The sequence below is a fragment of the Oncorhynchus keta genome, chromosome 12, assembly GCF_023373465.1.
Source record: "Oncorhynchus keta strain PuntledgeMale-10-30-2019 chromosome 12, Oket_V2, whole genome shotgun sequence".
NCBI lineage: Eukaryota > Metazoa > Chordata > Actinopteri > Salmoniformes > Salmonidae > Oncorhynchus > Oncorhynchus keta.
This window is the reverse complement of record NC_068432.1, coordinates 28,760,224-28,775,713: the sequence shown is the minus strand read 5'-3', so window position 1 is coordinate 28,775,713 and position 15,490 is coordinate 28,760,224. Positions and strand designations below refer to the sequence as shown.

Sequence of the window (15,490 nt, the reverse complement as noted above, 5' to 3'; positions counted from 1 at the left end):
CATGTGACAAATAACATTTGATTTGATTTTGAACACTCAAACATGACTATGTTGATGTCCTTACATAATTTCCATTAGCAATCAGCTGACAAACAAAAGATGAGTGAGCTTTTATGTAAGTGTTGTTTTGAGAGGATGGCCATGAGAGAGCGTGTCTGTTAGGTGCTGCTGTTTATCCTCCTCAGGTCCTCTGTGAGATACTGCCAGACAGTGTGTGTGTGTGTGTGTGTGTGTGTGTGTGTGTGTGTGTGTGTGTGTGTGTGTGTGTGTGTGTGTGTGTGTGTGTGTGTGTGTGTGCGTGTGCGTGTGTGTGTGTGTGTGTACGGGTGTGTGGGTGGATGTATTAAGATATGCAGTAAACAAAAATGTATTTTTTCTGCATAACTAGTTTGATTCCCTCGACTTGCACTGCAATTTAAGAACTGAACAATTCCAGCGTCATATACTACACTGAACAAAAACATAAACGCAACATGTAAAGTGTTGGTCCTATGTTTTATGAGCTGAAATAAAAGATCCCAGAAATGTTCCGTACGCACAAAAAGCTTATTTCTTTCAAATTTTGTTTACATCCCTGTTAGTGTGCATTTCTCCATTTCCAATATAAACCATCCACCTGACAGGTGTAAAATATCAAGAAGCTTATTAAACAGCATGATCATTACACAGGTGCACCTTGAGCTGGGGACAATAAAAGGCCGCTCTAAAATGTGCAGTTTTGTCACACAATAATGCCACAGATGTCTCAAGTTTTCAGGGAGCTAACTGCAGGAATGTCCACCAGAGTTGTTGCCAGGGAATTTAATGTTTATTTCTCTACCATAAGCCACCTCCAACGTCTTTTTAGAGAGTGGCCATACGTTCAACCGGCCTCACAACCGCAGAACACCAGAATAAACAGCCTGATCAACTCTATGCGAAGGAGATGTGTCGCGTTCCATGATGCAAATGATGGTCACACCAAATACTGACTGTTTTTCTAATCCATGCCCCTTCCTATTTTATTAAGTTTCTGTGACCAACAGATGCATATCTGTATTCCCAGTCATGTGAAATCCATAGATTAGGGCCTAATGAATTTCTTTCAATTGACTGATTTCCTTATATGAACTGTAACTCAGTAAAATCTTTGAAATTTTTGCATATTGTGTTTATATTTTCGTTCAGTATATATTGGGACAGTGCATTTTTCTTCTTCTTTTGGCTCTATACTCCAAAGGTTTGGATTTAAACTCAAACAATGACTATACGGTTGAAGTGCAAACTGTCAGCTTTAATTTGAGTGTATTTTCATCCATATCGGGTGAACCGTTCTGAAATTACGGAACTTTTTGTACATAGTCCCCACATTTTAGGACACCAAAGGTTTTGGGACAAATTTCATTCCAGTATATGTGTATTCAAGTAATAAAAAGTTACGTTTTTGGTCCCATATTCATACCACGCAATATGACTACATCAAGCTTCTGACTACAAATTTGTTGGATGCATTTGCTGTTTGTTTAGTTTGTGTTTCAGATTATTTTGTGACAAATAGAAATGGTAAATAATGTATTGTGTCACTTTTATTGTAAATAAGAATAGAATGTTTCTAAACACGTCTACATTAATGTGGATGTTACCATGGTTACGGATAATCCTGAATTAATACTGAATAATGATGAGTGAGAAAGTTACAGACGCACAAATATCATACCCTCAAGACACGCTAACCTCACTCATTTTTTTTGGGGGGGGGGGGTATGATATTTGTGCATCTGTAACTTTCTTACTCATCATTCAGGATTATCCATAATTATGGTAGCATCCACATTAATGCAGAATTTTTTTGAAACATATTTGTTCTTAACTGACTTGCCTAGTTAAATAAATGTTAAATGAAAAAAAGAAGTGTGAATTTGTCCCAAAACATTTGGTCCCATAAAATGGGGGAACTATGCACGGAAAGTGCTGTAATTGATAAACAGTTCACACGATATGGATAGAAATACCCTCATATTAAAGTTGACAGTATGCACTTTTACATTGTTTTATTTCAAATCCAAACTTTTGGAGTATAGAGCCAAAATAAGAAAATTATTAGGGAGGGCACTGTCATTGTCATATATAATATGGCACACGATATACACTTCATACTCACCCACATGTATTGTCCAGTCAAAGGGATTAGAATGAAGAATGATCTAATGGTTCATTCCAGGTGCTACTTCTTTTTCAGGTCTCCGTTCGCAGCAGTGGCAGACTACTCCATGACAAGAAACAATGTGATTCAGCTGTGTCTCGAGCTCACCACGATTGTACAGCAGGTAAGCCATCAAACACAGTCCCATATACAGCTGTACCACGAGCCAGCATTACCACGGTTACTGTTTCCCAAAACTGGGTTATAAACAAACATTTCTCAAAGGCCTTTTTTCAATTAAGTTAGTCAACACAGGAGCTGTGTGCTCTACTCTGCTATTGGAAATGACTATATGTGTCATCATGCCCATGGAGAGAGGACAGCCTCTGGCTACTCAAATGTAGCCTTACCTTTTGTAAAGAGCATGACAGTCTGCATGCCTACCATACAGTATGTGTGCACGCTGGGAGGATGTGTTTCTCTGTGTTGCTCTAATTCATACTGCGGGAACAGTGCTGAGGTGTTCCAATAGATATAAATAGGGGAAGGCTGGCACTGTGTAGAGGCATCCGTCTTCACTAGAGCAGGACATGATACTGTAGGGGAAGGGCTGTAGGGAGGGAGTGTTAGTTCAGCCCTGGGTCCTGCAGGGATTGGCACAAGGACAGGCAGGCACATCCGAGAGGCAGTGGTGTAGGACGCACCCCCGCAGTCCACCCAAAAGCTCAAGACCCCCAGATAGCAAATGAACACATCATAAGCCATAGCAAAATGTTTAGAATTACAGGAACATAGCTTTAAAACTGCAACATTTCCTCTCAGCCTCATGGATTTATTTTAGGATAGCATACAGTTAGCTTTAAAACTGCAACATTTCCTCTCAGCCTCATGGATTTATTTTAGGATAGCATAAGGTTAGCTTTAAAACGGCAACATTTTCTCTCAGCCTCATGGATTTATTTTAGGATAGCATAAGGTTAGCTTTAAAACGGCAACATTTTCTCTCAGCCTCATGGATTTATTTTAGGATAGCATAAGGTTAGCTTTAAAACGGCAACATTTTCTCTCAGCCTCATGGATTTATTTTAGGATAGCATAAGGTTAGCTTTAAAACGGCAACATTTTCTCTCAGCCTCATGGATTTATTTTAGGATAGCATAAGGTTAGCTTTAAAACGGCAACATTTTCTCTCAGCCTCATGGATTTATTTTAGGATAGCATAAGGTTAGCTTTAAAACTGCAACATTTTCTCTCAGCCTCATGGATTTCTTTTAGGATAGCATAAGGTTAGCTATGAAACTGCAACCTTTTCTCTCAGCCTCATGGATTTCTTTTAGGATAGCATAAGGTTAGCTATGAAACTGCACATTTTTCTCTCAGCCTCATGGATTTATTTTAGGATAGCATAAGGTTAGCTATGAAACTGCACATTTTTCTCTCAGCCTCATGGCAAAATGTATAGAATTGCATGAGATTAGTTAGGGGGCTTGCTTAGACCTTGCAGGGGGCTTCGCAAAACGGTGCTATGCCACTTAGGAGAGGGTCTGGTCGAAGGCTGGGGAGGTGCTCCAAAAGAGCAGCAGGTATTGCAGCGGAGATTTCATCCGTGTGTGGCTGTCCTTAGAGTCTATCTGATGGCAGAGAGATATCGCCTGTAGAGAGAGAGAAGGAGTGGAGAGAGGTAGCGAGGGATGCAGGCCCCGTAAGGGCAGAGTGACTCACGGTGGACTGTTTGTGTGGGGGGGGGGGGCATTGGTGCTGAACCTCTCTGTTCTTTGCAAATAGCCACTTTGTTATAACTGGAATAATAATCACTTCTCTGACACATTGTCCTGTGGTAACCTCTGCCTCTCCATCTCCCTCTGTATTTCAGGACTGTTCTGTGTATGAGACCGAAAATAAGATTCTGCATGTGGTGAGTGGGCCCACTTATTTCAATTCCCTTCAACACTTCCAAACAGAATTAGAATCCCCATAATTGAGTTACTGGCTGGCGACTCATCCCTAATCGATCTAAAATCACTGTTCACTCTTTTCCCCTTCGCACCATCCTTCCCTTTTCCAGTGTAAGACTCTATCTGGAGTGTGTGATCACATCATCTCTCTGTCCTCTGACCCGATGGTGTCTCAGTCAGCCCATTTGGAGGTAGTTCAGCTGGCCAACATCAAGTCTACTGAGGGACTGGTAAGACTCCCCAATTATTCAGGCATACAGTACATACTAGGTATTGTGCCTTGTACTTATTTTCTCTCTCTCACACAAATACAAAACAGGCACTCTTTCTGGGCAATAGATCAATATTATATGTAACTCTTATAACCAGTGCATTCGGATAGTATTCAGACCCTTTGACTTTTTCCACATTTTGTTATGTTACAGCCTTATTGTAAAATGTATTACATTACTTTTTTCAATCTACACACAATACCCCATAACAATGCTAAAACAGGTTTTTAGAAATGTTTGCAAAAAAAAAAAAAAAAAACAGAAATACCTTATTTACATAAGTACTCAGACCCTTTGCTATGAGACTCGAAATTGAGCTCAGGTGCATCCTGTTTGCATTGATCATCCTTGAGATGTTTCTACAACTTAATTGGAGTCGACCTGTGGTAAATGCAATTGATTGGACATGATTTGGAAAGTCACATACCAGTCTATATAAGGTCCCACAGTTGATACTGCATGTCAGAGCAAAAACCAAGCCATGAGGTTGAAGGAATTGTCCGTAGAGCTCCGAGACAGGATTGTGTCAAGGCACATATCTGGGGAAGGGTACCAACACATTTCTGCAGCATTGAAGGTCCCCAAGAACACAGTGGCCTTCATCATTCTTAAATGGAAGAAGTTTGGAACCACCAAGACTCTTCCTAGAGCTGGCCGCCTGGCCAAACTGAGCCATCGGGGGAGAAGGGCCTTGGCCAGGGAGGTGACCAAGAACCCAAATGGCCACTCTGACAGAGCTCCAGAGTTCCTCTGTGGAGATGGGAGAACCTTCCAGAGGGACAACCATCTCTGCAGCACTCTACCAATCAGGCCTTTATTCCAGACGGAAGCCACACCTCAGTAAAAGGCTCATGACAGCCCGCTTGGAGTTTGCCAAAAGGCACCTAAAGGACTCAGACCATGAGAAACAAGATTCTCAGGTCTGATGAAACCAAGATTGAACTCTTTGATCTGAATGCCAAGCGTCACATCTGGAGGAAACCTGGCATTATCCCTAAGGTGTAGCATGGTGGTGGTAGCATCATGCTGTGGAGATGTTTTTCAGCAGCATGGTCTGGGAGACTAGTCAGGATCGAGGGAAAGATGAATGGAGCGAAGTACAGAGATTATTGATGAAAACCTGCTCCAGAGCACTGAGGACCTCAGACTGGGGCATAAGTTCACCTTCCAACAGGACAATGACCCTAAGCACACAGCCAAGACGACACAGGAGTGGCTTCTGGACAATTCTCTGAATGTTCTTGAGTGGTCCAGCCAGATTGCGGAATTTAACCTGATCGAACATCTCTGGAGAAACCTGAAAATAGCTGTGTAAATAGCTGTGAAAATAGCTGTGCCAACCTAACAGAGCTAGAAGAATGTGAGAAACTCCCCAAAAACAGGTATGCCAAGCTTGTAGCGTCATACCCAAAGTACTGAGTAAAGAGTTTGAATATTTATGTAAATGTGATATTTCTGTTGTTTTTTTCAATTCTAAAAAGCTGTTTTTGCTTTGTTATTATGGAATATTGTGTGTAGATTGATGGGGGGGGGACAATTTAATCAATTTTAGAATAAGGCTGTAAGGTAACAAAATGTGGAAAAAGTGAAGGCGTCTGAATACTTTCCGAGTACACTGTATTTACTTCGTAGATTTCTCCTGTACAATATATGGACATAAACTGTTATCTAAAACCTCCATGTTTGCTCTGACTTGCACTTAGATATGACTGTCCTGCTTGGGGCTGTAAGCTCCCACCCCCACACACACACATATGCACAGGCCACACAGAGGGCCACAGAGCTTTTCACATACAGTACAGTCAATATAACCTGAACAGAGGAGTGGGCCGAATGGGACAAAAATAAACCTCTTACTCTCATCTCACTCAGACGGAAATGCACTGAGTGTGTGGGTGTGTGTGTGTGTGTGTGTGTGTGTGTGTGTGTGTGTGTGTGTGTGTGTGTCTGTGTGTCTATTTGTTATGCACTTACAGCCCATCAAAGGGCAGGCTTGAGCATTTTAGTACATTTGTCTGTTTGCCTCTACGATTGACAGGGACCGATTGAATATTTACGATATGGATTTACGGAGATGTTATGTTTCTTTTAAACTGAATTCATTTCTGTGTCTGTGTTTGTTATGTACTGTATATGGATGTATGAACTTGAATATGGCTGTAAGCTACCTCTCTCTGTCTCTCTATAGGGCATGTACATCAAATCCACATATGACGGCCTGCATGTCATCACTGGAACTACAGAGGGAGTGAGTAAATCTTCAACATGTTCAGTCAGGGCTATGAAGCCATTTGGCATGTAGATCATTCTCCTATGATACAGACGGAGAAGTGTCACTCATGGTTGTGTCACAGTGAATCCCATTAATGACAGTGAACAGCATCAGGCCAATCTGTTTTTATAGCTGTGTGATGTGTCTTCCTCTCCATAAGTCTCTGGCTGACCGCTGTAAGAAAATCCACGCAGGCGATGAAGTCATCCAGGTCAATCATCAGACAGTGGTGCGTCTCTCTCTCTTCTTACCTTATATTATCTCTCTGCCCATCCCCTTTATCCCCTACCCCATGATTACTACTATGCTTGTGTGAAAGGTTGCCCCATGTGTTTTTCATTGTGTGTTTGTGTGTGTGTTTGTTGGCGTGTGGCGCTAGGTGGGCTGGCAGTTGAAGAACTTGGTCAATTCTTTGCGCGGGGATCCCGGGGGTGTTATGCTGACTCTGAAGAAGCGCCCACAGAGTACACTCACATCCACCCCAGCACTACTGAAGAACATGAGATGGAAACCCTTAGCCCTGCAAGTATGACAATACTTTCAACCTCCACACAACTGATGAATGTGTTTGTTTTTTGTTGTTGTTTTTTTCCACCTTTATTTAACCAGGTAGGCGAGTTGAGAACACCTTTATTTAACCAGGTAGGCGAGTTGAGAACACCTTTATTTAACCAGGTAGGCTAGTTGAGAACACCTTTATTTAACCAGGTAGGCTAGTTGAGAACACCTTTATTTAACCAGGTAGGCGAGTTGAGAACACCTTTATTTAACCAGGTAGGCTAGTTGAGAACACCTTTATTTAACCAGGTAGGCTAGTTGAGAACACCTTTATTTAACCAGGTAGGCTAGTTGAGAACACCTTTATTTAACCAGGTAGGCTAGTTGAGTTGAGAACACCTTTATTTAACCAGGTAGGCTAGTTGAGAACACCTTTATTTAACCAGGTAGGCTAGTTGAGAACACCTTTATTTAACCAGGTAGGCTAGTTGAGAACACCTTTATTTAACCAGGTAGGCTAGTTGAGAACACCTTTATTTAACCAGGTAGGCTAGTTGAGAACACCTTTATTTAACCAGGTAGGCTAGTTGAGAACACCTTTATTTAACCAGGTAGGCTAGTTGAGAACACCTTTATTTAACCAGGTAGGCTAGTTGAGAACACTTTATTTAACCAGGTAGGCGAGTTGAGAACACCTTTATTTAACCAGGTAGGCGAGTTGAGAACACCTTTATTTAACCATTTAACACCTTTATTTAACCAGGTAGGCTGAGAACAGTTGAGAACACCTTTATTTAACCAGGTAGGCTAGTTGAGAACACCTTTATTTAACCAGGTAGGCTAGTTGAGAACACCTTTATTTAACCAGGTAGGCGAGTTGAGAACACCTTTATTTAACCAGGTAGGCTAGTTGAGAACACCTTTATTTAACCAGGTAGGCCAGGTAGTTGAGAACACCTTTATTTAACCAGGTAGGCGAGTTGAGAACACCTTTATTTAACCAGGTAGGCGAGTTGAGAACACCTTTGAGAACACCTTTATTTAACCAGGTAGGCTAGTTGAGAACACCTTTATTTAACCAGGTAGGCGAGTTGAGAACACCTTTATTTTTATTTAACCAGGTAGGCTAGTTGAGAACACCTTTATTTAACCAGGTAGGCTAGTTGAGAACACCTTTATTTAACCAGGTAGGCTAGTTGAGAACACCTTTATTTAACCAGGTAGGCTAGTTGAGAACACCTTTATTTAACCAGGTAGGCTATTTGAGAACACCTTTATTTAACCAGGTAGGCTAGTTGAGAACACCTTTATTTAACCAGGTAGGCTAGTTGAGAATAAGTTCTCATTTACAACTGCGACCGGGCCAAGATAAAGCCAAGCAGTTCGACACATACAACAACACAGAGTTACACATGGAACAAACAAACATACAGTAAATAATACAGTAGAAAAAATATATATATAGAGTGTGTGCAAATGAGGTAAGTTAAGGTAGGTAAGGCAATAAAATAGGCCATAGTGGCGAGGTAATTACGATATAGCAATTAAACACTGGAGTGATAGATGTGCAGAAGATGAATGTGCAAGTAGAGATACTGGGGTGCAAAGGAGCAAAATAAATAAATACAGTATGGGGATGAGGTAGATGGATCGGCTATTTACAGATGGGCTATGTACAGGTGCAATGATCTGTGAGCTGCTCTGACAGCTGGTGCTTGAAGTTAGTGAGGGAGATAAGAGTCTCCAGCTTCAGTGATTTTTGCAGTTCGTTTCAGTCATTGGCAGCAGAGAACTGGAAGGAAAGGCGGCCAAAGAGGAATTGGCTTTGGGGGTGACCAGTGAAATATACCTGCTGGAGCGCGTGCTGTGGGTGGGTGCTGTTATGGTGACCAGTGAGCTAAGATAAGGCAGGGCTTTACCGAGCAAAGACTTGTAGATGACCTGGAGCCAGTTGGTTTGGCGACGAGTATGAAGCGAGGGCCAGCCAACGAGAACATACAGGTCGCAGTGGTGGGTAGTGTATGTGTGGCCGAATCTGAAATAACACACTATTCCCTTTATAGTGCTTACTTTATAGTATATATGGAATAGGGTGGCATTTAGTGAGAGGTGATTTATGTACAGTATACCTCTATCTTATCAGTAGATTCATGACAGATGGTGTGTGAACTTTTGCATGTGTATAGTATGTGACTGTCTGTGCATTGTGTCGGTAAGTATGCAATCAGGAGAGTGAACTGTATGTTGGTGGGTCTCGGTAAAGCAGTGAGTTTTTGTTACTGTGTCTGTCTGTGTGTCATATTCTGCCCCAAAATGTTGTGTAATATAGGTGTTATATCTGAACTGGTGCATGGAGGAAGCGTGTGTGTGAGGGGCATATGTGACTTCATCCCTGCCCCCCCTCTGAGTCCCATGCTGGGCTAAGTGCTGTTTTCCTCCCTCCCCCCGGGGCCCTGACCAACTGGAGCGCATCAGAGCTCTGCCACCTCCTGATCCCCCCCATCTTACCCACCTCCCCCTCACCTTTTCCTTTACCTCTTCTCTGCTACCTCTCTTCTCCTCTCCTTACCTTCCTCTCCCTCTTGTTTCATCATGCACCCAGATTCAGTTATTGTCTTATGCTTTGAATTTATAGTTCATCAAATGCAAAGGATCAAATATATGTTCCATTCCCTAACCCTGCCTCTAGCCATTCTCCAACAGAGAAACAAAGAATTTCCACATATTGAAGCTCTAATGGTTTGATTAAGCGTAGTCTTAAACTGTTTACGAGACTACACATCACTGCAGTATGTCAGAAAGCTAACCCCCCCCCTCCCCTCTCCCCCTTCTCCCCCCTCTTTATCTCTCTCCTCATAGCCCATCATCCCTCAGAGCCCCAGCAGCAGTGTGGCCACGCCCACCAGTACCCTGAGCACCCCGTCCAGGAGAGACAGCTGTGCCCTGCAGGACCTCTTCATCCCCCCGCCCCCTGATGAACCATACACCCCCAGGTACACACACAAGCTGCCTCACTATGACATACTGTATGCCTTACCTTAGGGATTACAGTGTAGTCACTGTTCATATGTTGTGAGTAAGCTAACTGCAGTGAAATATTGTACAATGGTTTTACCTGTGTAATTACGATAGTCTGTGTATTTAGTCAGTTTGTTCCCTTTTGAGGGGTGATATATGTGCCTTGTAGTATATGAGTTTGTTTAGGTTTACCTCTGCAGTCGATGCTCCATAGGCAAACAGACTCTCTCCATGATCTGTGCTGCAGAGATGACAAGGGGAATCTACCAGGTGACGATGACCTCCAAGCTGAAGTCCCGGTAGCCAAGGGCTCTGAGTCCCCCAACTCCTTCCTGGACCAGGAGTGTCGCCGACGTTTTCCTCTGGTGGAGGAGGATGCTGTTCTCTACTGCTACGAGTACGACCAGAACCATGGACCTCCACCTGCCCGCAGGGACAGCACCCCCACTTATGGTATGACCCAGTCCAAGCCTGCATATTTGTATGAGGGATGTCAGCCCCCTACATACTGTATGGTAAGATCAAGTCCAAGCCTGTGTGTTTGTATGAGGGATGTCAATCCCCCACATATGGCATTAACCTAGTCCAAGAATGTGTGTTTGGATGTGGGATGTCAATCCCCCAGATATGGCATTAACCCAGTCCAAGGCTATGTGTTTGGATGTGGGATGTCAATCCCCCAGATATGGCATTAACCCAGTCCAAGAATGTGTGTTTGGATGTGGGATGTCAATCTCCCACATATGGTATGACCCAGTCCAAGAATGTGTGTTTGGATGTGGGATGTCAATCTCCCACATATGGTATGACCCAGTCCAAGAATGTGTGTTTGGATGTGGGATGTCAATCTCCCACATATGGTATGACCCAGTCCAAGAATGTGTGTTTGGATGTGGGATGTCAATCTCCCACATATGGTATGACCCAGTCCAAGAATGTGTGTTTGGATGTGGGATGTCAATCTCCCACATATGGTATGACCCAGTCCAAGAATGTGTGTTTGGATGTGGGATGTCAATCTCCCACATATGGTATGACCCAGTCCAAGAATGTGTGTTTGGATGTGGGATGTCAATCTCCCACATATGGTATGACCCAGTCCAAGAATGTGTGTTTGGATGTGGGATGTCAATCTCCCACATATGGTATGACCCAGTCCAAGAATGTGTGTTTGGATGTGGGATGTCAATCTCCCACATATGGTATGACCCAGTCCAAGAATGTGTGTTTGGATGTGGAATGCCTGTGGTGCACTTGTTCCTATGCAATCCCTCATGTGTTTGTAATGTTAGTGTTTGTGTCACTTTGGTGTTAATATAGGCTGTTTGTAGCTCTTTGATATTCCTGGGTAGGTCTGTAATGTTGTATGTTATGTGTGCTGTGTGCTCCAGGCAGGCTTAGGCCCATCTCCATGCCAGTGGAATATAACTGGGTGGGAGACTATGAAGACTCGGCCAAGCTGAAAAGCGAGAGCAGGAGAGGTGAGTGGGAGGCTGGGATGGAGAGAGAGAGAGGGAGAGATAAAGAGAGAGGGGAGACAGAAAGAGAGACATAAAGCAGCAGAGGTGAGTGGGTGGATATCACTCATAATTGGGCCAGGGACGGGTTTTCTACCTCCCCATCTCAGATGTCTTAGCCAAGGGACCAGGAGGCTGAGCAGCCATGTGAGGCAGGGCTCAGTGCATGATAGATATGATACTGAATTAGCTATCCTCCTCTTTATCTGTCCCTCTTTTCCTGTATCTTCTTTCTGTGTATCTCAATTAGTCCTTCCTGCTCTCTCTCTCTTCCTCTCTCACATCTTTCTCTATGTCTCTTTCTCTGCTTTTGGGTCTTGAAGGTACTGTATGTCGTTGCCTTGGCAACTGTAGCCAGGATCTTCCCAAGATTCGTGCCTTTCATTGGTTGCTGCCAAGCCCAGTGGCAAACAGAGTAGGAAGAGAGCGAATGGCCTTGTTTCAGTCTGAGAGGCAGACATTGTGGTGTTATGTTTGTGCTTCCTGAAGGGGGTGGTGGCAGTCAGTCTATTGTTCCTGTGGGCTTTTCAGCATCAGTGAGGGTGCTATATTTATCTGCCTTTTTGGCAAGAGGCAGTATCTTTGACATATTGAATTTCTTCCTGAATGCAACATTTATTTATATTTTTGAGGGAAATGCCATGCAGATATCAAAATAATGACAGTCCTTTAGGAATGGCTATGTTGTTTCAGTGCAGTAATGGAGTTTGAGTGAAGTCTAGATATTGGTCTGAATGACAAGGCAGAGTAAAGCCTTAGAGCCCTAAAGTCGAATGCCTGGACACACCACAGGACTACACAAAACATCAATTACACTTCCCAATGACATGACTCACAAAACTTGCTCATAAGTCAGATGGAGGACATTCGTCAATGGGCCTTGCTCCAGTCTTAAGGCCCTAATGCTCACAAGTCACACAACTGTCCACTTTCATCCAACCAATCATTACACAATCTCGAGAATTGGATTTTGGCTTGTTTCTCCGCTCTTGTTTAAGTTTGCATTAAACCTCTTAAGGATCGGACCCTTCAGCTCAATTTCTGCCCAAAATGACATACCCAGGACCTTTAGCATGGATATGCAAATTATTGATACTATTTGACAGGAAACACTTTGAAGTTTGTGGAGATGTGAAATTAATGTAGGAGAATATAACACATTAGATCTGGTAAAAGACAAAACAAACAAAAAAGCATGCATTCTTTATTTTTATTTTTGTTGCATCATCTTTGAAATGCAAAAGAAAGGCCATACATTGACATAGGAAGCTGGGTGTAATTTAGATGTTTCCCACAAAAGGGCAGCAGTGTGTGTGCAAAGTTTCAGACTGATACATTGAAGAATGAGAGATCTACATAATATTTTGTATCAAGTCTCCCAGGTGTCCCGAGTTTGCCCAAATGTACCCAAGTGGCCAAATTGGGAACATACAAAAATGCTATGGTAATAAAGTTTACAGACTCCCAGGAATGTCATACATGATGGATCATTAGCTTCCATACATAAAAGGTACTAACCTTCACACCTCTAGATTGCCGGGCGGGGTTAGGGTGTGTAGCGAGACACAGCAGGGGGTCAGACTGGAGGATTCAGGTCCTATGTTTGAATGAGTGGGGGATGGAGGAGTCTCTAACACTATTGAGGATTTTTTTTAAAATCAGTTAGAACTCAATATTACCATTACTTATTTTATTGAACCTTTATTTTAGTAGGGGGTTAGCACGACATCAATACATCAAATACACAACACAAACACTACCGGTCAAAAGATTTGCCTTGATAACAGCTTTGCACACTCTTGGCATTCTCTTAACCAGCTTCATGAGGTAGTCACCTGGAATACATTTCAATTAACACCTCCAGGCTGTGTAAGGGCTATTTTACAAAGAAGGAGAGTGATGGAGTGCTGCATCAGATGACCTGGCATCCACAATCCCCCTGACCTCAACCAAATTGAGATGGTTTGGGATGTGTTATGTGTTATTTCACAGTTGTGATGTCTTCACTGTTATTCTACAATGTAGAAAATAATACAAATAAAGAAAAACCCTTGAATGAGTAGGTATTCTAAAAATGTTGACCGGTAGTGTATCTATATGGATATTACATAGAGTATGGGGAACACAATCACTATAATGAAATACGAGGACCAATAGCCTATAAAACAGTCAAAAGCCACAGCCACAGCATGTCATAGCCAACATAACATACACAGACTATACTAATATATTGTATGCCTTAGGTCTATATATTATATATACTGTACATATATAGAAATCAAAGACAAATATCTTAAAAGAATATGCATCCATTTAAACAACTGGATTAGCACGAGAAGAAAAAAAGTATTTTGTTACAGATATAAAAGTAACGTTACCTTCTCCTTCCAGTCTTTCTTGCTCGCAGGACTCCTCTTGTCACTCTCACGGTCAATTTCTGCAATAATGTCATCCAAATGTGTATACTTGAATTTCGATTTAGCATTTATACTCTTAGCAGCCATGTTGTACTTTTTCAGTTTTGAGAAAACTTTGTGGATTTTCAATGGGGAATGAATTGTGTTGCGCGCAGCCATAGGACAATGGCCATTAGTCCTACAAAGGGCCATCACATACTCATGTAAAGCATAATGATGGCTGTCCTTCATGGGCTAATTAACATGTTGTGTAGCCAATATGTAATGTAAAATGATTAACACTTTTTGGGTTGCCTTCTAGAGTGTCTGAGGATTGCACAGAAACCAAACTTGACCGGGTGAAACAAGGTTTAGCCGGTTAGATTTCATAGATTGTTTTGTTGCAAGTTGAAAGAGTTGGAATTCATGCAAAACGCTGTATAAAACATGGATCGTGTTAGGATATAAAAATAGATTTTATCAAACAAAACTATGCTACATTTCGTCTCTGGTACCCTCAGGATAACAAATCAGAGCAAGATTACTGAATGTAAGTACATTATATACCATCAGAGGTGAATGTATCAAACCAGTTGCCTTGATAAAATTGTTATGTTGTGCACTATCCTCAAACAATAGCATGGTATTTTTTTTAGCTGTAATAGCTACTGTAAATTGTACACTGTGGTTAGATTAACAACATTTAAGCTTTCTCACCATATAAGACATGTCTATGCCCCGGAAAGTTGGCTTTTGTTTACAATGCCATTCAAGTCAAATATTGAGTAGCAACTGTCCCGATTTCGGGACACTGATCCAGTAGAGGTTTTAAGTTACAGCGCAGTTAATATTCAGTAGGTAGAAATAATGTACACATTGTAGGTCTATAGAATCAAATGGCATTAGACAAAGTGATAGAATTGCTGGCCTTTCCTGCTCCCATAGAAAACTCCTTGCTGCGCTATGTGAGTCAGAGTGAGGACAAGGCCATGCCAGAGGAGTACCTGACAGGACGCAGCAGGAAGAAGAGTGACAAAAGCAGCCCTGCCCACTACGCCCTCCACCCAGCCCTCCAGATGGAGGTCTCCATGTCCACATCCAGCTCTGATTCTGCCTCCCTCTACCATGTAAGTCCTATTGGTCCCAGACCCCTGAGACAACACTGGCTTAGTTTGTTTGTTGTAATTATGGTAAGTTATTTTGAGGACTGATAACAGTGGAGACGGATCAATGTGTATTGCTATCTCTCAATTTCATGTGTGTTATTTTGTAGATGTTTGAACGATCCTCGCTGCTCTCAAGGTCTAAGAAGAAAAGTAAAGGTGAGTTATTCAAAACCTACAGTTGATACCCTATGTACAGTCTCAAATATGCAGTATAATAATAATAATAATATAATATATGCAGTACATACACCTCCTGTAGATACATAAATGTGTG

The 15,490-nt window shown here is 42.2% G+C and overlaps 1 protein-coding gene across 1 annotated transcript in view; it reads left to right on the top strand.

Moving 5' to 3' along the window:
* The window catches only part of LOC118391794 (connector enhancer of kinase suppressor of ras 2-like), a 39,094-nt gene that overhangs the window by 14,188 nt on the left and 9,416 nt on the right, over nucleotides 1-15,490 (top strand). Inside the window, exons 4-14 of the mRNA XM_052457958.1 lie at nucleotides 2,219-2,306; nucleotides 3,996-4,037; nucleotides 4,188-4,307; nucleotides 6,538-6,597; nucleotides 6,782-6,850; nucleotides 7,001-7,147; nucleotides 9,979-10,112; nucleotides 10,385-10,590; nucleotides 11,529-11,618; nucleotides 14,996-15,177; nucleotides 15,324-15,372. Of these exons, the coding sequence (XP_052313918.1) occupies nucleotides 2,219-2,306; nucleotides 3,996-4,037; nucleotides 4,188-4,307; nucleotides 6,538-6,597; nucleotides 6,782-6,850; nucleotides 7,001-7,147; nucleotides 9,979-10,112; nucleotides 10,385-10,590; nucleotides 11,529-11,618; nucleotides 14,996-15,177; nucleotides 15,324-15,372 (1,187 nt within the window). The remainder of the gene's footprint in view (nucleotides 1-2,218; nucleotides 2,307-3,995; nucleotides 4,038-4,187; nucleotides 4,308-6,537; nucleotides 6,598-6,781; nucleotides 6,851-7,000; nucleotides 7,148-9,978; nucleotides 10,113-10,384; nucleotides 10,591-11,528; nucleotides 11,619-14,995; nucleotides 15,178-15,323; nucleotides 15,373-15,490) is intronic.